At 45.9% G+C, this 22720-nt stretch overlaps 1 protein-coding gene across 2 annotated transcripts in view; it reads right to left on the bottom strand.

Annotated features, from left to right (window-relative positions):
- Positions 1-224: 224 nt before the first annotated feature.
- Positions 225-22720, bottom strand: part of MIA3 (MIA SH3 domain ER export factor 3) — a 353545-nt gene continuing 331049 nt past the window's right edge. For both annotated transcript variants that reach the window (XM_078649820.1, XM_078649821.1), the window contains 2 exons: positions 11684-11837; positions 225-1814 (listed from right to left, as the gene is read on the bottom strand). In XM_078649820.1, the coding sequence (XP_078505946.1) occupies positions 1210-1814; positions 11684-11837 (759 nt within the window). In that variant the 3' untranslated portion in view covers positions 225-1209. The remainder of the gene's footprint in view (positions 1815-11683; positions 11838-22720) is intronic.

Raw genomic sequence — 22720 nt, 5'->3', positions numbered from 1 at the left:
CTAGCTTACCTTTCCAGATACTTCAAATACTTCTAATGAATTGGGAACCTTTGGTAACCTATTAAGTATAATACTCACCCTGTTGTTGAATGCCTTCACGTGTCTTTCAGTCAGTCCAATAAAATGACTGTGCAAACAGATGGACAACCATTCTTATGAACAATGAACACACATGGAATAGGAGTGGTTAAAAGCATGATAGAAATGTTTTAGAAACTTTGGGATGTTTTTCTTGGTAAACAGGTCACCTTTATTTTTCAATACATGTATTCAAAAGCAAATGTAAATATCTCCTGAAAATACCTCTGTAAGTACCATTATCTCTAAAGAAAAGAAAGCGGATGGCAGATAAAATGAAGTGGAAAGAACAAATCGTTTTTAGATTAAGAGATGGACATTTCTTAGAAGCTATAATATCATTTATCGAATCACAGAAAATTGAAAAGATTTGTTTCTATTATATGTGTGCAGCAGTTATAGCAGCCTCCTTCACAAATCGGTACAGCCCAACATTTCCCTACACTTAGTTTTAATAAACTAGGAAATTAAGTCTTGCAGGGTTAGTATGACTATCTTGTATAGCATGTAAGAAGAGTAACATCCAGTATGCCACATGAGAGCGTACTGAAACAAAGCAAGCTTACAGAGATGAAAAACATGACATTTACTGGCTTTATTAGTAATGTTTTTTTTTCTAGAATACAGTGTCATTTGTGCTTCTGGTGCTTAAAACCAGATGTTACAAATTATTAACTTTTATTCTCAATATGTGTGTCAAACTGAAATGAGAAGGTAACAGGTTGTGTTATGAAATGGCAGTCAGAATAGCATTTTACTTTTAAAATATATTTCCACAGGAAATGTTATCGATTACGTTTTCATGAGATTTTAAATTATTCACAAACACTAGTTACAGGGCTACTATAAATTAAAAATAAAGGGAAAAATACACAGGTGCTTCAATATTGCACATTTTTAAGCGCTGCAGCTTTCTGGTGAAATTGTCTCCAGTCCACCACCACTATTCATTTTTTGCATCCCAGTTTGTTTTGTAAATCAATAATGCATATTTTCAAGGTACAATCTCAACTTTTAGGAAGTTGACAATATAAAGGAAATCCTAAAAATCAGTTAAAATTTACATTCGTGTTTTGGAACCAATGAATCCATTTTAAATGCAGTTCTACTGTCCATTGCATCAGTTCCACATTATTGTCTTGCATCTTGGGCATTTTCATTGTCTCTTTGGGATGCAGCTGTGGGCGAGGGCCCGGGTGGTAAGTCTCTAGGTCCTGAAGGAGGACGGGGTTGATAGTCTCTAGGTCCTTGAGGAAGGCCCGGTGGGTATTCTCGCGGGTGCAGAGGACCTCCGGGGAAGTCTCTGCCCGGTGGAGGTCCCAATGGATAGTCTCGAAGTCCTGGATGAGGGCCCCCCGGAAATTCCCTATGACCTGGAGGGGGGCCGCTGGGAAAGTCCTTAGGACCTGGTGGAGGCCCTCCTGGGTAGTCCCTAGGGATTAGAGGGGGGCCCCCAGGGTAGTTCCTAGCTCCTGGTGGAGGGCCTGGCAGGTAATCTCTGGCCCCGGGTGGAATCATATCTCTTGGAAGACCAGAAGGGTAATCTCGTGGGCCATGTAGTAGTGGTGGCGGTGGACCCAAAGGATATGGGCCAGGAGGGCCCAAAGGCCCGCGTGCATATTCTCTTGCATCTGAAGGTGGCGGTGGCAACATTGGCCCACGTGGAATTTCCCGCATTCCAGGTGGAGGGCCTGCTTTAAAGTCTCTCGGACCAAGAGGCATCGGGGGACCACGAACTAGAAAAGAAAAAAGATCATTAAGAATCTTATGCAGTCTGAATCTAGAAAGGGTAGCCAAAATAAAATAAAAACAGTATGCAATGGGTTTTATAACGGGATTCTTTTTGCCACACTGGTTAACCAGTGAAAGTATGGCCAAATAAAACCTGTTATTTATTTGAAACGATTGAAAGTATATACTAATGGTTACAACAATAAGCATATACTGAACAGTAACAAGGTTGAATTTCACGTTGTCATAATAGAGCCTAGCTAATTTCAGATAACTGCTTATTGCCTCATAGACTCAGACAGAGGAAAACAATTGGATCTACACACACCAAAGCATTTGATCTCATTGTATTTCATTCCAAACTTTTGTACGCAGGTTAAATACCTTTGTTTATAGCTTGTTCACAGGCATTAGCGTCATGGCAAGGCATAAACCACATATGCTGAACCACATTAGTAATGCCTTGTTACCATTGTTCATGGAGGTCTTAAGCATCCTGACCTGTAAGGGCTGTTGAACTTAAGGTTTGAATACAATTTCTCTAGTCTAACCTAACTTGCTCTTACGCTACTTCTAGATAGACAGATTTGATATTTCATATATTTTTCTCATTTCCAGCTTCAGAACACATTATTTTATTTTGGGTAGCTAGGTATTTGACAATCATTTTATAGTAGTCCAAGTACGACATGTTTGTGGGGAATTGTCTGCAGTTTTTCTATGCAACTGGGGTCCAATGCCTTCATCAAATAATAGACATACGTGGTGTGCAATTCAGTGATGTATGTTTCCTGCACATACCTTTTCACAGGCTACCTGATCCAAATCCAGTTACGCCCTCTAAAACCAGTATCTGGAATGTGTGAAAGTCATGGCTGGTGCTTTGTGCCTTTCGGTGCTATACTTAGCATAAATCTTTAAAACTGCATATCTCTGGTTCCTCCAATTGGATTTTTTTTTTCATTTTGTTGTACAATAATTTAGTAGATGGAGTAGTTTCTTACCTGTAACTCCAGTTCTGTAGTAGGGGTATCTCTGTTATAGTCATAATCTAGTGAATAGTCCCGCTCATGTGTGGGGACCCCGGAGCAATCAAAAATAATCTCTTAAGCTGTCTTCTTTGCGGTACTGCATAGACACTTAAGAGAGAATTAAAGACAGATAATGCAGCCTATACATGCAAGGCTACACTGTCCAGTACTTCAACTAGAAATGCAAGGATATTCCACCAATATCACACCTAGACCGGTCTGCCAGGTTTCACCATGGAAAACACTCCCCCCCCCCCCCGCCCCCTCCACCAAATCCTTGGAATGATAGAGAGGAAGGACAGGACAGACAAGCCCCTATAGGCTGCCATTATGTGGCTTAAAAAGGGATACGGTGCCTTTAAGAAAACTTTCCAGAACTCTCCTGGTATCCCAGAATGCACAGCAACTCCCTCCACTTTCAGTTCTTTTTGCAGGTGCATCAGCTAGACCTGTATCATTCATCATTTCATCCTGTTCTCCACCGGGGAGGAGGGCGGGTGCTTATGACTATAACAGAGATACCCCTACTACAGAACTGGAGTTACAGGTAAGAAACTACTCCTTCTGTAGAAGGGGATCTCAGTGAATAGTCATAATCTAGTGAATAGAATGGCAAGTCCATCCAAAAACAACCCGGCGGTGGAGAAAAATAAGGCAACACCACTAGTGTGCAAACAGATTTCTCAATGAAGCCTGCCCAACCTGAGCATCTGCTCTGGCATCAGAGTCCAGACAGTAATGCTTAGCAAAGGTATGGAGCGACTTCCAAGTGGCAGCCTTGCAGATCTCTGCAATGGGAACATTACGAAGCAAAGCTGTTGTAGCCGCTTTGCCCCTGGTGGAATGAGCCTTAGGCTTACCCCCTAAGGTCTTATTCGCTTTCTGATAACAAAGCTGGATACAAGACACAATCCACCTAGAGATAGATTGCTTTGAAGTAGCCAGACCAGTCCTAACCGACTCATAGTTGACAAACAATTGGTCAGATTTGCAAATGTCTTTGGTTTTATCTAGATAGAATTTTAACACCCTTCTGACATCCAGGGAATGAAGAGACCTTTCCGCTGGAGTGGAAGGATTCTGAAAAAAAGTCGGTAAAGTTATAGTCTGATCAACATGAAAATCAGAAATCACCTTGGGAAGGAACTTAGGGTGAGTACGCATAACAACCTTAGCAGCATGAAACCTAGTATAAGGTTCTTGGCAACACAATGCCTGAATCTCACTCACCCTGCGGGCCGATGTAATGGCCACGAGGAACGCCGCCTTCCAAGACAGGTGCTGCAGCGAAGCGAATAGGCTCGAAAGGTTCCTTCATCAGCCTGGAAAGCACCACATTCAGTTCCCATGCAGGCGAACAAAGCCGAACAGGAGGGAACACCTTCTTCAACCCTTCCAAAAAATCCTTAATCACAGGAATCTGGAAGAAGGACGTCTGCGAAGGGCATTTCCTGTAAGCAGTCAATGCAGCAAGATGAACCTTAATGGAATGGAAATTAAGGCCAGACTGAGCTAGATGCAGAAGGTATGGAAGGATGACATCCTCCTTGCAGGTCGTCGGATCATAGTTCTTAGACATGCACCAGATGCAGAATCTCTTCCATTTGTAAGCATAGGAGGTCCTAGTAGACGGCCTCTTAGCCTCCTTCAATACGTCCATGCAATCCTCAGGAAGATTTAAGTGGCCATATTGCACTATCTCAGGAGCCATGCCGCCAAACTCAACGACGAGAGGTTGGGGTGCACCATCTGCCCTCCGAACTTCGTGAGAAGGTCCGGCCGACACGGCAGCCGCCGATGACGCAGGATCGACCGATGAAGCAGGTACGTGAACCACCACTGCCTGGGCCATTCCGGAGCAATGAGGATCATCCGCGACTGGGCCAGCTTGATGAGCACTGATGGAATCAGGGGAATGGGTGGAAAAGCGTACAGAATGCTGTTCTACCAGCTGATCCATAACGCATTCCCCAGAGTTCCCGGTTGGTAATACCTCGAGGCGAAGTCGCTGCATTTGCTGTTTTTGGCGGTGGCGAACAAGTCCACGTCTGGAGTGCCCCACATGGCGAAGATGTCGTCGAGCACTTCGTCGTTTATGACCCACTCGTGGTTTTCCTGAAGCAACCTGCTGAGCGCGTCCGCCTGAACATTCTGCACACCGGGCAGATGAGCCGCCGTTATCGTCAGTCCTCTGGCTAGCAGCCAGTGCCAGATCGCCTGCGCCTCCTGTGACAGTGTGCGCGATCTTGAGCCCCCCTGCTTGTTGAGGTAATACATCGTGGTCGTATTGTCCGTCTGTACAAGCGAGGAGTTGGTCTGGAAGGACGGAAGAAAGGCCTTCAGTGCCAAGTGAACCGCTCTGAGTTCCAAGAAATTGATGTGATACGTGGACTCCGCTGGAGACCACGTTCCTTGGATCTGTAGATGGTCTGAATGTGCTCCCCAGCCCAGGAGAGACGCATCCATCACGATAGTCTGAGTCGGGATATCCTTGTGGAAAGGAACCCCTCTGAGTATATTCTCTGCCGAGCACCACCATCTCAGGGACTGTTGGGCATGAAGAGACAACTGAACACTGTCGTCCCAGCACCCTGTCCTCTGGTCCCATTGATCCTCCAAGCATTCCTGCAGCAGCCTCATGTGCAGGCGCGCATGTGGGGTGAGGAAGATACAAGAGGCCATCGACCCCAGTAGAGAAGACACCGTCCTCACTGTTGTAGATGGAGCAGCTATGAGAGCCTGAGCCTTCCGAAGGAGTGATAAGTGTCTCTCCTCCGAAGGAGACACGCTTGCTGACAGCGTATTGGTGGAGGCTCCCAAGTACTGCAGGCACTGGACCGGGATCGGAACAGACTTGGACATACTTATGTGCAACCCCAGCTGATTCAGCAGGACGGCCGTCCTGTTGAAGTGCAGTTGTGCTTCCTGGAAGGTGGTGGCCTTGATCAGCCAGTCGTCCAGGTACGGGTAGACAAACACCTTGTTCTTTCGCAGGTGCGCTGCCACCACAGCCATACACTTGGAAAACGTCCTGGGTGCAGACTTCAGTCCAAACGGGAGTACGGTGTACTGATAGTGATTGGTGCCGATGAGGAAGCGCAGGAACTTCCGGTGTTTCCGTGCAATGGGCACATGGAAGTACGCATCTTGCAGATCTATCGCGCAAAGCCAGTCTCCCCTTTGCAGCTGAGGGTAAATCTGGTGCAAAGACAGCATGCAAAACTTTTCCCTCCGAATCCACTGGTTTGCTTGTCGCAAATCCAGAATGGGCCTGAACTCGTTCTTGTCCTTCTTCCGCACCAGGAAGAAGCGCGAGTAAAGGCCCTTTCCCCTTTGAGACAGAGGGACGTCTTCTATCGCCCTTTTTCTTAACAGGGTGTCGGCCTCCAAATGGAGCTCGCGCAGCCGAACTGCGAGGCAACCGGTGGAATCGCTGGAGGCGGACTGGTGAACCGAAGACTGTATCCATTGCAAACAATATTCAGCACCCACTTGTCTTGAGTAATGTTTCTCCACTCTGCCAGGTAATGTTGGATGCTTCCCCCCATCGGAGAGGGTAACGGATGAGGGGGAAGAAGCACCTCAGGGCCTAGACCCAGCCGGGCCTTTGGTCGCGGATGAAGTCTGCTGACCACCACGGCCCCTCTGGCGCTTTTGGAACGGGCACCGCTGGAACTGTTGCTGCTGCTGTTGTTGCTGCCCAGCCTGTCGACCTTGCCCTTTACCTTGCACCCCGTACCGTCTCTCGAACGAGCGGAAGGTCTTCTTCTGTTCCTTCGGATTTTCCAATCAGACAGCCGTCAAGGTCTCCGCCTCCGCCTTCATGAGGGCCATCTCCTCGTCCGCATGTTTACCAAAGAGGGTCTCGCCTGAGTAGGGTAGATTGCTGTGCCTCGGGTTTCAAGGACGTCAGACACAGCCAGGCGTGGCGCCTCAGGTTGACCCCATGACAGTATCCGTGCGCTGCCAGGAGGGAGGAATCCGCAGCCGAGCTGATCACCTGGTTGGAGACCATCAGTCCTTCATTAAGAATTTCTTGGAAATCCTCCCTGTTATTCCGGGGAAGGAGTTCCACGAACCGTGAGAGGGACTCCCAGAGGGACCGATCATAACGTCCCAACAAGGCTGAGGCACTAGCGGCCTTCATAATCGTGGAGGCCGTCCCGCAGACCTTCCTGCCTGCCGAATCCATCCAGCGGCTCTCCTTGTCAGGAGGCACGGTCAATGACGGGGTGGTGGCGTGTTGCTTCCTCGCCGCCGTCACAATCACTGAGTCTGGCGCAGGGTCCAAGCGAAGAAACGCTGGATCCGAGTCAGAAGCCCGATACTTCTTTTGCAGCCTGGAAGGCGCTGACTTCGTAACCGCCGGGGTGAGGAAGAGCTCCATGGTGGGTTCCACCAGCCCTGGCACCAACGGCAACAAGGGGCGAGACAACTGCTTCTTGTGCAGGGTCTCGAAGATGACGGAAGTCAAGGGCGCAGGCACCGTGAGTGTGATGCCCAGCTTAGCCGCTCCTCGCAGCAACACCTCCTGGAAGGAGACAATCTCGACTATCGGGAACACCTTCGTCCGAGGGGAGTCCGACAGAGGTGTGGCGCCACGGCCAGGGCGACTGACTCCGGAATCTGGGAATCATGGTTCGATCCCCGGCACCGGCGGCAGATTAGCCCAGCACCATGTGACTCTGGGCAATAGCTTGCTTAATCTTCCCGATGGCCCCCAGCGCCTAGAGACCCTAACGGGTGATTGTGCGCTTTACAAATGTGGATATTATTATTATTATTAAAAACCCAAAAAGGGAGAGCTCAATGCTCCAGGGTCCTGCTAGCAAGAGCCAGAAAAAAGAACTGAAAGTGGAGGTAGTTGCTGTGCATTCTGGGATACCAGGAGAGTTCTGGAAAGTTTTCTTAAAGGCACGGTATCCCTTTTTAAGCCACATAATGGCAGCCTATGGGGGCTTGTCTGTCTTGTCCTTCCTCTCTATCATTCCAATGATTTGGTAAAGGGGGGAAGTGTTCTCCATGGTGAAACCTGGCAGACAGGTCTAGGTGTGATATTGGTGGAATATCCTTGCATTTCTAGTTGAAGTACTGGACAGTGTAGCCTTGCATGTATAGGCTTCATTATCTGTCTTTAATTCTCTCTTAAGTGTCTATGCAGTACTTCAAAGAAGACAGCTTAAGAGATTATTTTTGATTGCTCCGGGGTCCCCGCACATGAGCGGGACTATTCACTAAAATATGACTATACACAGAGATCCCCTACTACAGAATTTACTCTATTTTTCTTAATTAGTGTAGGATTTTTTGTGTTTTCACCTTAATACGGTTTGTGTGCGGCATAAATACTTCACACATTGCCTCCAAGTTAAGCCTGACTGCTTTGTGCCAAGCTACCAGAGGGTTAGGCACAGGTTAATTTAGTGGTTCATCATGACAAGGATTATGGCTGTGCTTGAGTAGGGTTCCACTCCACCCAACTAACAACCAAATTTCTTACAGCCGACTGTAATATCCCATTAAGCACTGGTCGATAATGTACTGGGCGCTCTGTTCGGGACAGTTTTTTGCCAAGAAGGTCGCCCCCTCCTCCCCAGTATACAGTTTAACGTGGTGGTGTTCCGAGGCCCTTTGAATTGCTGCATAATATGCAATCGTGTTATTGGGTGGGAATTTGGTAGTAGTATTTGTCTCTAGGTCTGGGTTTTACGGTCTACCACATAATCCTTTCAAAAATAATTTTCCTCTCGTGGGCTAAATGGTTCATCATAGAGCTCCTGAGGATAAAAATAACCACCGGGTTGAGTCAGTATCTTGTGGCTCAGGTAGAAAACAGGATAGTGGTAGCGGTGGTAGTGTAAGAGGAGGTGTGTATGGAAGTGGTGGTAATGGCACAGGACTGGTGGCCAGGTCTCCAATGGTTTTGGGACTGGATGGTCTGAAAGGGTTAAGTCCTGATTCTCTAGCGGGTGGACACCCTTTTTAGGGATGCAGAGGAGTCTAGAAGTCTGAGATTTAGAAAGCATCCTGCCTGTGTTTGGATAAATACAAATCTACTTTTGTATTTCATCCAGGGCATTTACCAGCTTCTCGAAGGACCCCTCTGTGATATTGCATCTCAGTGTCAAAGGGGGGATGGGGGGGGGGGGGGGGGGGGGGAGAGGGGGTCTTTGGCACTGACCTCTGTGGCAGTTGAGGAGTGGTTTTCATTGTTTACTTCAGCTCAGAGCGTATTTTTAGACAGCTTGAAGCCAACCTGGCACTGATTTTGCCATGGAGTGCTACTTTTCGGGCCTTGGTGCCGAATGAGCTTCAAATGTGGTGTGTTTCAGTAAACTTGGGTGATACCTTCATCAGTATTAACCCAACCTTTGTTGGTAACCCAACCTGGCTCGAAGTGCAGGACCCATAGTTTGGTGCGGTTTATGGCTTGATGCCTGCTAATGGACCTCGGGCACAGTAGACGCATGCGGAGTCGACTTCATCTTCAGCCCCAAAGCTAGGGTATTTTGAGCTGCTGGCGTGAGGAACTCTTATTCCTCTTAAATATTTGGAAAAAGGATCTTCCTGCTTGGCCTGGCAAAATGCCCAAAGTACAGTCCTCTTCTTTCTAGCTGCCTGGCAAATCTTCGGCTCCGAACATTTCGGGGTGTTGCAGACATGTCTAGTCTCTGCATTTTGTGCTACACACACATCCTTTCCTTTTTTTTTTTTGCAGAGTTTTATATAGCGCGAACTAGAACCGAACCGAATCCGTTATCAGAGCGCTTTACATAGCACCAGTTACGTTACACGAGGACACACTTTCATTTTAGGCACGGGGAGATTAAGTGATTTGCCCAGAATCACAGGGTTTTGGCGTCGTTACCGAGACTCGAACCCAGATCCCCAGGTCTGAGGTCGAGCGCCTTAGCCGTTAGGCCAACCCCTCTCCCCAGGGTTGTCCTTAAAAACATTTTGAAAATGAAATGCATTTTGAGAAAGAGATGCAATAGGCACTGTTTCACGCATGTAAATTGATGCACAAAATATTCCACCTTCCGTACTTTAGTATTTACTTGCAGCAGAAGGGAAGGCTGGCTTCCTAGGATAAAGAGGTTGGGAGCACACTGGCTCACACCCCAACACTCAGTTCGCCCCAGTGCATCATGGCAAATGTAGTGCATGATTGATAATACTCACTGCTGTAAGAGTCTTTAGTTTTACACTGTTGTTGGTGCAGCCAGTGCTGTGCATCTCCAACAAGTGTTTCAGGATAATTGTTGTTCTTCATTAGAGAGCAACACATTGTTTAGGGGGTGGAAATGCTTCCTAAAGTCTTCTCAGGTCTCAGTACCAATCACTGGGCACAGGTGCATCAGCAAAAGCTTGCCAGCTTACTATCTCAAGGGAGCATTTAAAAAAAAAAAAAAAGACAAAAGTGGGAGCACAATGCCTCACGTGCCAGCACTCAGTTCGCCCCAATGCATCATGGTAAATGCAGTGCATGATAACACTAACCTCAGTAGTTCGCTTTAGTTTTTCACCCTTGTCAGTTCAGACAGTGCTGTGTATCTCTAGACAGGTGTCTAGAGTTACACAGCAGAGACTGCATCAACAAGGGTGAAAAATTAAAGACTACTACTGAAGTGCGTGCCATCATGCACTGCATTGATAATGATGCATTGGAGCCAAACTGAGTGCTGGGATGTGAGGCAGTGTGTTCCCATCCTCCTTCTGGCTTCACAGGATGCTTGCGTATTCTGGAGAGAAAAAGAGGTGGCAGCCCTCGTCACAATCTCTCCAGAGGTATTTTGTATTACACTGGGGGCATAAGCGGAATGGAGTAGATTGCATAATGCTGCCCTAGGTACATTCTCGGGGAAGATTGTGAAAAGTCGAGAGGAAGACAGCTCGTATCTGCGAGGCATCAAAATATTCAGGTGTTACACGTAGGATGCCAAGTCTCGACAATGCAAAAAGCAGCTTTTCTTGATGCAGTAGTGATGTTCACATCATAGCGTTGGAAACGGAAGACAATGGACCCGAGAAACAACTATGATCTGGAAAAGAATGACCTAGAGAAAGAATGAACGCATTGACCTAGGGCAGCATTCTTGAATAGTCAAACACGAAATAAAACCATCTGAGGTAGACAGAGCCAGTGTGCGGATTCATTAAGGACAAAGGGTGGAGTTACAACAGTTTGTTTCTTGAACTTCTTTGAAGAAAAACAAGTTGCAAACCTCCGGGTCCAACACTAGATAGCGGATCATATTCATCTACAGCCACAAATGTGACAAACCTACTTCTTCCATGTAAGACAAGTGTATTCACAACTACAGCTTCACAACAGAAGCTGGTTCAAGTCAAGGAGGGCAGTCTGTCATACCTTAATAGCAGAAGAACACAGCCCTTCATAATACTGATGGTCAATGTGGACAATGCTAACTCCACTGGCTGAATCACTATGTATGAAGCTAAAAAAGGAAAACTACCATCAAGTTGTTTAGGCAGCCAGCACCAAACAAGCGTGCACTCTCGGTCTACAGAAAAAAAAAAATCACATGGTTCCAGCCAAACTGTTATGTTTGCATTATTTGGGATTTAGTTCTCATCACGTCACGATGGGTTATCTTTTCAATTAAAGAGCCAGATACAGGGCTTTAGGAAGGAGCAGTCTGAAGAACATAGCCAGAACCATAAAGTCTTAGAGAAACCTATTTAAATTCTTGCCGTGGTTTGTTCCCTTCTCTACAGATCTCATTTGATATGTGAATACATGTTCCTACAAAGGCCTGACAGCAACATGATGCAATTTCGCATATGAATACGTTACATGAAAACAAAGCATATTTCCTTACCTAATGGGGCAGCAATAGGGCGAACTCCATAAGGAATTCTTGTAGGAGGAGGTCCAAATCTCACAGGTGGCTGACAGGGCAGGGCTCCTGTAGCTGGAGAGTTCATGATCGGTGTCCCAGGGTATGAAGGTGGGCCTTTAGATCCAGGATTGATCTTAATTAAAACAAAAAGAAAAAAAGGAGAAAAATAAATGTACAAATATTCAAATAGTTTGTTTATTATTTTTTCCCAGTATATATCGACTCAAAATCTGTTGATAAAACATTTTAAATATGAAAACCAATTCACATAGAATCTAGGTTGGTAGGTATGTATACAGCACTTCACAACAAAAGTATATGAATTTCACAGGGTCAATTTGTGCACCCTTTCTATATTTGCAGTCCTGCACACGTACAAAATATCGAGAAGCATCCTGGAGAACATAAAATTTAAAACAACAAAAAATCTCCTTTTTTAAACAATCAGTGACTCATAGAAAGGAAACCCAGTGAACTGCACATTTAGGGCTGAGAGCTATATAAGACTAAAAACAGCTAAAAGCCCAGCTCTCAACAAGTATTCCAGTAATTCAGCTAAGCTCACTTATCTACAGAATTGGAGGGTAAGGAAAGCGAAGCTGGTCATATATAATATGACTTTTTCTATCCCCCAAGCACACACTCCGTTGTACAACATATTGTGACCAAAGTATTGAACAGCGCTCCGTCCACCATCTCCTTGTGTTTGTTTTGTTCGTCCTAAGTTGGCAGGGTATGCCCAGACATGGGTCCCTTGCTCACTTTGTCACTGGATTCAATCTAGCCTGGCTGATGAGGGGTGTTACCCCAAAACCGGTTCCAGGATGCTTGTTTCCGGTCCAGGGAGGACCTGGCTTGGAAGTTTGGGCTGAACTGTTCCCATGAGGCACAGGGTCAAGACTGATTTGTATAAAGCTGAGTCTGAACGGGGGTGGTGAAGTGAGCTAAAGAACAAAGATGGATTCAACCCAGATCTGTGACTGGGGGTGAGTGTCTGAAAAGTTTCAGCGCTCCGTACATTATCTCCTTGTGTTTGCTTTGTTCTGTTGCTGTACCTCCCCACTTTTTGCCTGTCTTTTGAAGCAACTTTTGGACTGTAGAGTACTGGGTCCCTGCTGTCTCTAGGGTTCGCAGTACCAGTGTTCTTTCCCTAAAAACAAATCCCCAATTGGTGGTACTTTTTTTTTTTGTTCAAATCATTTTTATTGAAGAAACAAAAATACAAAGGAAAATACATACATAAAATACCAGAAGATAAGAAAAGAAAGAAAAGAAATGAAATAACAATAATAATGGGTCCGTATCAAATAATACATACAAGTTAATCAATCAATGCATACAAGTTGACGTGCTCAAGTGCCTTTTGATTATCACCAATATCTATTTGAAGGCCACTGGGTGAGAAAACAGCCGTGAACGAGTATATATACTATGAGTGACCATATAAATAAACAGTATGGTGACATACAAGAGGATTAAAAACCATTATGGCCTACACCTTCATAGCAATGTTGAAACAATGACGTTACATATATTACCACAATAGGTTGGATTCATGGAGGGTCAAATAAGAATGATGAGGCATCTAGGGATTTCCAGAGTTTCCGGTGAGACTTACGCCATGGAGAGGTATCGAGTGCCGGGTTGTCCGCACCTCTTAGGAAGGACAGCCATTCTTGCCAGATTCTAAAGTATACATCTTTAGAATTTCTCCATTTGCACAATATTACTTTACAGGCTATGGTGAGCAAGAGGTCCATCAAGTGTCGATCGTTATCATTGACCAGTGCTGGGTCCAGGACGCCTAATAAAACATGTGAAAATTCCATGGGAGGATTGATGTTGAAAATGTGACCTATACATTTATAAACCTTATCCCAATATAGCTGTAAGGTGGGACAGGTGAAAAGCATATGAGCAAGGTTTCCAACAGCAGAGTTACAGTTCCAGCATGTCGGATTATCTTTTAGGCGGAGTTTAAAACGTTTTTCTGGAGTCCAGTGTGACCTATTGAGCAGCATGTATTTAGTCTGTGATAGAATAGGGGATATTTTATTCGAGAAGGCTGTGTTATATATTTTATCCCATTCAAACGAGATATTAGTTGTGTTGGGTTCGGATTCCTATTTGGCCTCATTTCGTTTATGCATCTTCCTAGGGTTAGGTAAAAGGAGTTTGTATATTCTGGACACAGTGTGACCCACTTTCAGTATTAGTGATAATTGAGAAGTTAGCGATGGATCATACGGTTTAATAGAATGTGCTGAGAGGAGAGTTTTGAATTTTAGGAAGTCGTAAAAATCCATGGGGGTTAAATTGTGGCGGCTCTGAAGGGTCAAGAAAGGTAACGGCTGTGGCCCTGCATAGAGGTCCTTAACTAGGTTTATTCGTTTCTGAGACCAGAGCTCCCAGTATAGCATGCTACCTTCAATCTTTAGAGAGGGATTTCGCCATAAAGAGGTCATATTAGACTTATTTACTTTTAATTTATAAAGGTGGTCTATTCGCAGGAGGGCTCTTTTGGTATTAAGGAGAACATAACGTGAATGAGGAAGGTGGGAGAGGTCCATGGTGAGGAGGGCAGATAAAGGCATTTTATCGATGAGTGACTTTTCTATATCCAGCCATACTGGGGTATAGTCCGGTTGTCAACCAGTTGGCGCCTTGCTTGCAGAGTAATGCCGTTTGATAATTCCTGAAGTTAGGGAGACCCAGCCCGCCTTTTTCTTTAGATAGCTGTAGCTTATTCAGTGATATTCTGGGTTTCTTACCCTGCCAGAGGAACGTATTGAAAAGCTTATAAACCTTGTTTTTGGTAGCATGCTAGCTAAATAATGAACCAAAGGAGTCAACATCATTTTCAAAGTTTCGGCCCTGCCCCACCAAGAGAGATATTTAGGGGACCACCCTTCCAGTAATGTGGATATCTTTTTGTAGAATAAGGTTTCGTTAATGTGAAGGGTAGACATCAGGTCTTTATCAAAGACAAGGCCTAGGTATTTAAAAATGTTTGGTTGCCATGAAAGGCCGGAGTCTCCCATAATCTCTTTGCTACCGAGGTTATTTAGGAGTTTTACTTCAGTCTTATCTTTGTTTAGCTGATACCCGGACACCCTAGAGAAACTCTCTATTGAGTACATGAGAGCAGGAATAGCCTTATCAGCTTCCTCAGAAACCACAAAAACATCATCGGCGTAAGCGGTGATCTTGACCGTATAATCGTTAAAGTGGACCCCTGAGATACGGTCATTGTTCCTGATGTGATATAAGGAGGGCTCAATGGCGAATAAAAATAGTGAGGGAGAAAGGGGGCAGTCCTGTCTAGTTCCCTGTTGTAACTGGAAGGATGGCCAGATCGAATCTCCTGCGCGGACCCTAGCCGATGGGCTAAAGTATAGAGACATTACCATCCGCGTGAAATTTTCTCCTAGCCCAAATTTATTCAGTGCCGCTTCTAGATATGTCCAATCAACTTTATCGAATGCCTTTTCGGCGTCGAGCGTGATGGCTACAGTAGGTGAGTTAGTAAGTTTAGCCTTTTCCAATACATGGGCTAAGGTTCTGGTATTATCGCTGGATAGTCTATTCTTTAAAAAACCCACCTGTGATGGATGAATAAGTTTAGGCAAGAATTTTTGTAGACCATTAGCCAGAATCATTGCAAAAAGCTTACAATCTAAGTTAATTAGGGAGATCGGTCTGTAATTTTTGGGGAGGGTCTGGTGTTTCCCGTCCTTGGGTAAAACTGCAATGATTGCTTCAGCCAGTGTCCCTGTAACTTTGCTTGCCTCACTGAATTCGTGGAACAGATTTAAGAGGAGGAATTAAAAGCGATGGGAAACATTTATAAAACTTTGCACTAAACCCATCGGGTCCAGGGGCCTTGCCACATTTAAGCGATTTAATTGATTTTTCAATTTCCAGGGTGGTTATTGGGCTGTTGAGTTCTGACTGTTCTGAATCTGAAAGGGCTGGTAGGTCACACTCGTTTAGATAATCCTGACTTTTAGTCTTGTCTACATCCTTATTTTTGGAATATAAGGTATTATAAAAATCTTTGAAAGTTTCCGCAATCTTATCTGGGTCAGAGTGGGTTACGCCATTTTGATCTTTTATACTATTAATCGTGGTCTTCTGTACTTTACATTTTTAAGATCGCAGCTAGGCTTTTACCTGCCTTATTTGATTCACAGAGCCTGAATTTATTTTGCCTATTAATCCATACCCCAGCTCCATTACTTATTATTGTATTATATTCATATTTTTTATTCACTAATACATTCATTACTGACATCTCTAGATGCTATGTGCTTATTTTCTAGGGTCGAATTCTCCTTTTCTAACTCATCAAGGGCCTTGTTCTATTCCTTATTTATGGCTGATCTGATTTTAATAATTCACCCCTAATTGTGCTTTTCAAGGCCTCCCAGTGGGTTAGGTCGGACGTGTCATGTCTTTTATTGTTCAAAAGGTAACTCTGGATTGCATTTTCTATGAGTTTCCTGTGTTGCTCTTTTTCTAACACTTCGTCATTTAATCTCCAAAGGGACTGACGAGTGGTCGGTTTTACATTGGATATAGAGACGGAGATACAGGAGTGATCTGATACCACCCCTGGGTTCTATTGACGTCTCTACGATTCTAGCAGTGGCGTTACTGGTGACAAATAGATAGTCGATACGTGTGTAGGAATTGTGAGGTGGTGAGTAAAATGAATATTCCCTACCAGAAGGATTTTGTAATCTCCAATTGGTACTTCTACCCTTGTAAGCCCCTAGCAAATGGTACCCTGCGTACCTAGGACCTGGGACTGAAGAAGGTCCCCTGGGATCCCCATCACTGGGATCATGCCACTACCCTTGCAGCTTGCATTCCCCTATGAGGGAGAAAATGGAAACTGCCTGGGTGCCATGCCAGCCAACACTGCTTGAAGGCATAGGTAAGTCACCCCTCTTGCAGGCTTCATAGCCCAAAAGGGTGCACTATACCAGCAGTGAGGGTATTTTTAGCAGCTATGCCTCTACAGTATTGGGGACCATTCCCTAATATTGTAAGTGCCAGGGAAGCCATCGAGAGTACATGGGCAGGAAACTTGACAACTCGAGTTCCACAGTACCATTATGGCTTCACTGAGCACAGGAGTGTTTGGTACCAAACTACTCCCTTCAATAAATCCTCCCTGATGCCGGTGTGTGATTTATTGTACCATGTACCCAAAGGGCACCTCAGAGGTGCCCCCTGAAAACCTACCAACCTTGGTGTGGTCTCAGAGTGGCTTTAGACAGCCAGCCACCAACAGACAGGTTTCTGGATTCCTGGGTAGAGAGTCCCTGCTCTCTGGGACCAGAAACAATGCATATCCTGGACACCTCCTCCCCCCAGGATGGGCCAGTGCTCAAAGAGGGAAGCTTCAAGGACCCCCACCCCTGCAGATGGCAGCCACTGGTTTACACCCCTACTTTAGGTGGGAAAACTGGCGGAAAAACTCAGGAGAATAGGAGGTGTGCCCACCTCTGACAACTCCACCCTTAAGGTGTGGGATGCGAGGCGAAGCACATCTTTCAGCCACCGCTATCTTGAAGATGCTAGGTTTATACCCCCTACCACAGGAGGGTGGCATAATAGAAGCTGTATTCACCCCAGGTAAGGAGGCCATTGGCCCCACCTGCTACTCCCCTAAAATGCCCTTAAATTTATTTAGGTGGCTCCCCCAGTCCTGGAAACTAGATCTGCGATGACCTGAGAAGAAAGACAACCACCCTGCAGAGAAGACGACGACTGCCTTGGTCCCAGCCCTACTGGCCGGTCTCCAACTTCTGCAAACCTGCGACCAAGTCTTGCAGCCAGCGACCTCTGCTGCCTTCGAAAAAGACTCCAATCTCCCATGGACAGCGGACCTGTACAAGAAGAAACCAGCTTTAAGGACCCCGGATCCAGGTGGATACGCGTAAAAATGTCCATTCTGCATCGGACATCTCCGGCTAGAGTCCGAGTGGCTCACCTGTGCAGTGAAGTCTCTCCCACGATCCTGACCTTGAGTCCGGTGTTGGCTTCGCTCTCCTGATCGCCACGACGGTGCCTGGCCAATCCATTGCTGCCACATCATCAACTCACCCCGTGCCTGACCAAAATTAATGTGTGTCCTCATGTAACGTAACTGGTGCTATGTAAAGCGCTCTGATACCAGATTCGGGTCACGTTCGCGCTATATAAAACTCTGCAAAAAAACAACAAAAAATCCCTGTGCCAACTCGCCTGCACAGTATTCAGAGACATTCCAATACTGCAACTTCAAGTTGTCTGAAGAAAGAGATTGCCTAGCTAACACAGCTACCTAATCCCTTCCCACAAAATCCTCAAATAGGAGCTCCTCACAGGTGTGGCTATCCTCCTTTGTTTTTCTGAGGCCTGGGCTGTCCCAACCCAGATGCAGTGTGACAAGCTAGTTAACATCCCTTACTTCCTTAAGAACTGGGTCAAGAACTTTTGATGACTATTGTGTGCAGTGTCTTTGATCCTCCTCCTGGGGGAGAGTAATCAATTCGATCCAGTATGGGGAACGAAAAAGGCCTAGAACCAGATGAGCCAGAGAACTAAGACATTCTTAAAGCATCTCAAAAAGTGGCGAAATGATGTAAGGAATTGTAAATCCACACATATCATCCATATTTACCCCAAGATTGATACCTCGCTGGAACCAGAAGACCTAGGTGGGGCAAAACTACTTTAGTACAGATTTTGCCTAGAATGTGTTAAAGTGTAAGTACCACAGACATACACTATGAATGCCCACTCACATTATAAGACCTACCCCAATTCAGTATGAATCCTTGAAGGATCCCTTCTGCGACAGTCTACCCGTGCACAGAGACCGGGCTGTGCGAGAGGATAGTCTCCCATGTACTGCCGCTCACGTTTTGACACATACCCAGCCCAGAGCGTCTTACCCTAGCTTCGCAGCAGCAGCCTCATCTTTAAAAGCAGACTAATTTGATTAGCATTCAGTACATTGAACATAAATTTACTGTGAGAGGCTCAATTAGTGAGTCTCACTCACAATAGAAGTCCAAAAATCAGGTAGTCAATAGTGAAAAATCCACGGAGATTAAGTAGGTGTAACCCACTTTGCACTAATATCTAAATACGTTTCTTACCTTTGATACAAATATTGCTGGTGGATACACATATACCTGCAAAATCCTCACCTGAATCTCCTCCAGGTGCCAGGTGTAGGAAGCTGGCTCTTTATATGACATATCAAAATGAGATATTGGGGAACTAGTCCAGGGGTTCTCTTAAGAGGGGGCAGGAGGCTTGCCATGGCAATCCCAAGGTACTCTGTTTGGGGGTAGTGTGGTCAAGCAGCCTTAGGCTTAACCCAGAGGAGTGCACGACATCTACAAATACACACAATGGTCAATACATATGACACGATTCGAGAAAGAGATCCCACCAATTTATATATGTATAGTCATCAGAAGGAAATCATTCAGGTAAGTACGTTTTTAAAGAGAAATGCTTTTCAGATCTGCAATGTTAACCTACGGGAAGAAAATCATATGCGGTTTACCAGTTATCAGCAAATTACAGGACCCTTCTCTAGCAGTTAAGCTGAGCGGTGGGCAAGGTTCAAGGCAGCACCAGCAAAACTCCATCAGTGCCACTAGAGAGGGCAGGTGCAGAGGTGCAAAACAGCGTTGCGTGCCCAAAGTTATCCTATGGAGAGCAGTTGTGGTAGAACAAGGCTGCAGGAGGGGACTGAGAGACCAGTTCAGTGAAAACCACTAGTGGCTACGGTTCTTGCAATGTTGTAGAATGTGGAAGGACCTTTGGGCCTCCTCTTCTCAGGACAGGGCGTCCAGGTTCAGCGGATCTTTGGGGTGTCTGGTTTCTCCCTCCTGGCAACACTCATGGTTGAGGGGGCTTGCCAACAGAAGCTACAGGCAAAGTCAGGGAGTTCAGGAGGAGTCACTCCACAGTGGACCCAGTACCATGAAGGCTTGGGGACCGTGCATACACCGTTGGCCCACTTTGACACGGGCTGGGGGGCAGTGATGCTTGGCGGCGGTCGGTTTTGGCGAGGCTCTTGGTCCTCCTTTTGCTGTCCCCTGGATGCAGGGAACAAGTCTGCTGTCCCTCGCGAGGCTCCTGGGCAGAGGCTAGCAGGTCTCCCGGGTTTTGGGGACTCAGCAGCTGCAGAACAAGTCGACTTTTGGTGCAATAGGCAAAGTCAGCAGGCAGGCCGGCAGTTGCAGGGTCTTCTGTTCTTGCTGTGCGACTCTTCTCGTCCGTCTTATTTGTTCAGGTCATCAGGATCTGCTATTCTGGTGGCGGGACCCCCCTAAATACTTAAATTAGGGATGTTAGAGGACTGTAGTGTAGTAGCCAATGGACTACTAACCTCGGGGGTCACTACGCTCCTAAATGACCAGTTCCTGTTCTCAGAATTCTTAAATATGCCACCACAAAGATGGCTACTTCTGAAAAATCGTGTCCACATCAATTTAGCCCACCCTTAGGGGTGGTAATAGCCTGGGGGTGGCACGTCTACCTGACTAGCTAATTTTCCAGCCTGTCTAGGTGCCAAGAGGGCTCTGGACAAATGGGTTCAGCTTCCTCTCCTGTGAGGGGAGCCAGATTTGCATTTCAAAGGCGACAGCTCTTTGGAGCTTGCCGGCCTAGGAAGGCTAATCAGAAGTCATCCTGTGGGAGGGGGTGTGACACTCTCTTCCTGGACACACTTTTGTTCTGGGTCTCCTGAGAGCAAAAGGCTCTCACACTAGGAGGTCAGAGCAGTGTCTCGGGTGGCAGGCTGGCAGAAACCAGTCCAGAGGCTGCTAGGTTTTCAGAGGGCACCACTGGGTAAATGCATTGGAAAACCCAACACCGGAATCAGTGCGATTTTATCAGTACGAGATGTTTATACCAAACAGCCCCATCTTTAGTGAATCCATCATGTAGCTGAGGAACACGTTTTTACCAGTGTCCAGCATATGTTTTAAAATGGCTTCCCTTGTCACTTGTACTGAAAGTAATAGGACTGACTAGCACAGGGACATAGCTGATCATGCAGGTATGCCCTCACATGCAGTATTCAGCACACTGCCTTAGGGCTGTCAGGCCTGCTGTACGGGTGCCTTACAAATATCACATGCACTGTTAGGGGACATGGCACACAGGGATGTGACCTGTTGTGTTTTCACTTTTGTCTCACCCAGGACACGCAGCCTGTGATAGCAGCCCTGCATGTGTTTGGCATAGGGTCCCATATGGTGGCAAAATCCACGCAACTACCTTTCGGGATCCTCTTTGGCACCCTAGACCCTAGGTACCATGGGTCCCATTTACTAGTGACTGACAAGTCTTGCCAATTGGGAGAAACTATTGTCCAGTTTTGGGAAACAGCTCTGGCACGGAGGACCTGGTTAGCAGGAACCAGTGCACTTCTAGTCGAAAGCACACCAGTCAACAGGCAAAAAGTGGGTGGTGACCCATCTCAAAAAGGGCTTCTTTCCTTCACCAGGCTAGATCGGGGGAAGGTCAAAATAACTCCGCTCGAAGATAGTGCTCGCCTGCACATTAACATCAGGTACTGCCCTGGACAGGACATCACCAAAGCCATATGAGCACTAACATCAGTTCCTCGTCAGTTTTTCTACACCTGTCAAGGTGGAGACAAGGCTAACGAGATTGACAATTAATGCAGTGTACCAAGACTACAATAATCAAACTATAACCATTCATCAGAACAAGGAGGTGGGCTTGATAGGTCCAATTTGCAGGTAGATTCGTAGCACCAGATAAATTGTTATTGAAGACAAATAACTTGTTCTTATTAATGGTTCTCCTGCAGATTTCTCATCTCTTGAATCAATATTCAAGCAATATCTCTGTGACTTCGGATACGTGGGGATGGTCATACCAAAAGGTTCTGCACAACAGATCTAGCAAAATGTATATTTCCAAGGCAAGGTAATAACATCTATTGATCGTGTGGACCATAGCCCACGTAAGTGTTCAACAGATGTCCAGGTAAGGAGCACCCCAGGTCAGCACCGACAAAGCAGTCTCCCCATTGGTAGAATGGTTCCTGGTGTCCTTAGAAGGCTTCTTTTTGGTTAGTGTGAGACAGATCTGATTGTACAACATTATCCATTAGGAAAGCGTCCTCTTTTGAATAGCTCCAACCATCTTGGTACTACGTAGCTAATGAAGAGTTGATCATCAATCCAGTGACAGTGAAATGCTGAGGGGGATAAAAGACCAGTAGAGTGATTGACTGTCCCATTTGAAATGGGGTGAGAACCTTCAGAAAGAATCACTCAAGAGTCCGGATGTGCTAATGTGCATGGGTGAGCAACAAGATGCAGGAAGCCAGGTGACCTAACAGGTTAAGGACTGTCCGGGATTGAAGAAGAGCCCAACTTGACATATTGGAATAATATCCTAAGGTCTCTGAGGATTTGAGGAGGTGGAAAGGACCTAGAGAAGGTGCTAGGAGGACACCAGGTGTGGAGGAAAACCCAAAGTTGAACAGCACTAATGGAGTGGAACTCAGTGGACCAACACCAGCTGCAGCGAGTCTGCCTAAAGCAGAAAGTCTTTGAGGTAGGGGATATGCATATTGCTGAACTGCAAAGACGAGCCACAACAGCAGCCATCATCTTGCTAGAGACTTGAGATGTCCATGTTAACTCCAATGGGAGGACTGTGAATGGGTAATGGATGGAGCCTATCGAAAACACAAATATTTCTTGTGTGACTGCAGGAACAGTATGTGAAAATATGTGCCCTGGTTGGAAAGGGGTTCCATCCAGTTTCCTAGCTCAAGAGAACCTCTGTGAAGGTCAGCATCTACAATGTTTTACTGAACCGTAAGATCGAGAATGAGATGAAGCCCTCCATCCTTCCTGTGGACAAGAAAGTAACAGGAATAACAACACTACTCAATCTCACACTCCAGAATTGGTTCCACAACACCGGTGCTCAACAGAATAGGTACAGGTGCAGAATGCG

Source organism: Lissotriton helveticus, chromosome 6, assembly GCF_964261635.1.
Source record: "Lissotriton helveticus chromosome 6, aLisHel1.1, whole genome shotgun sequence".
NCBI lineage: Eukaryota > Metazoa > Chordata > Amphibia > Caudata > Salamandridae > Lissotriton > Lissotriton helveticus.
Note: the sequence above shows the minus strand (reverse complement) of the source record. Positions and strands in the feature narration are given on the sequence as shown.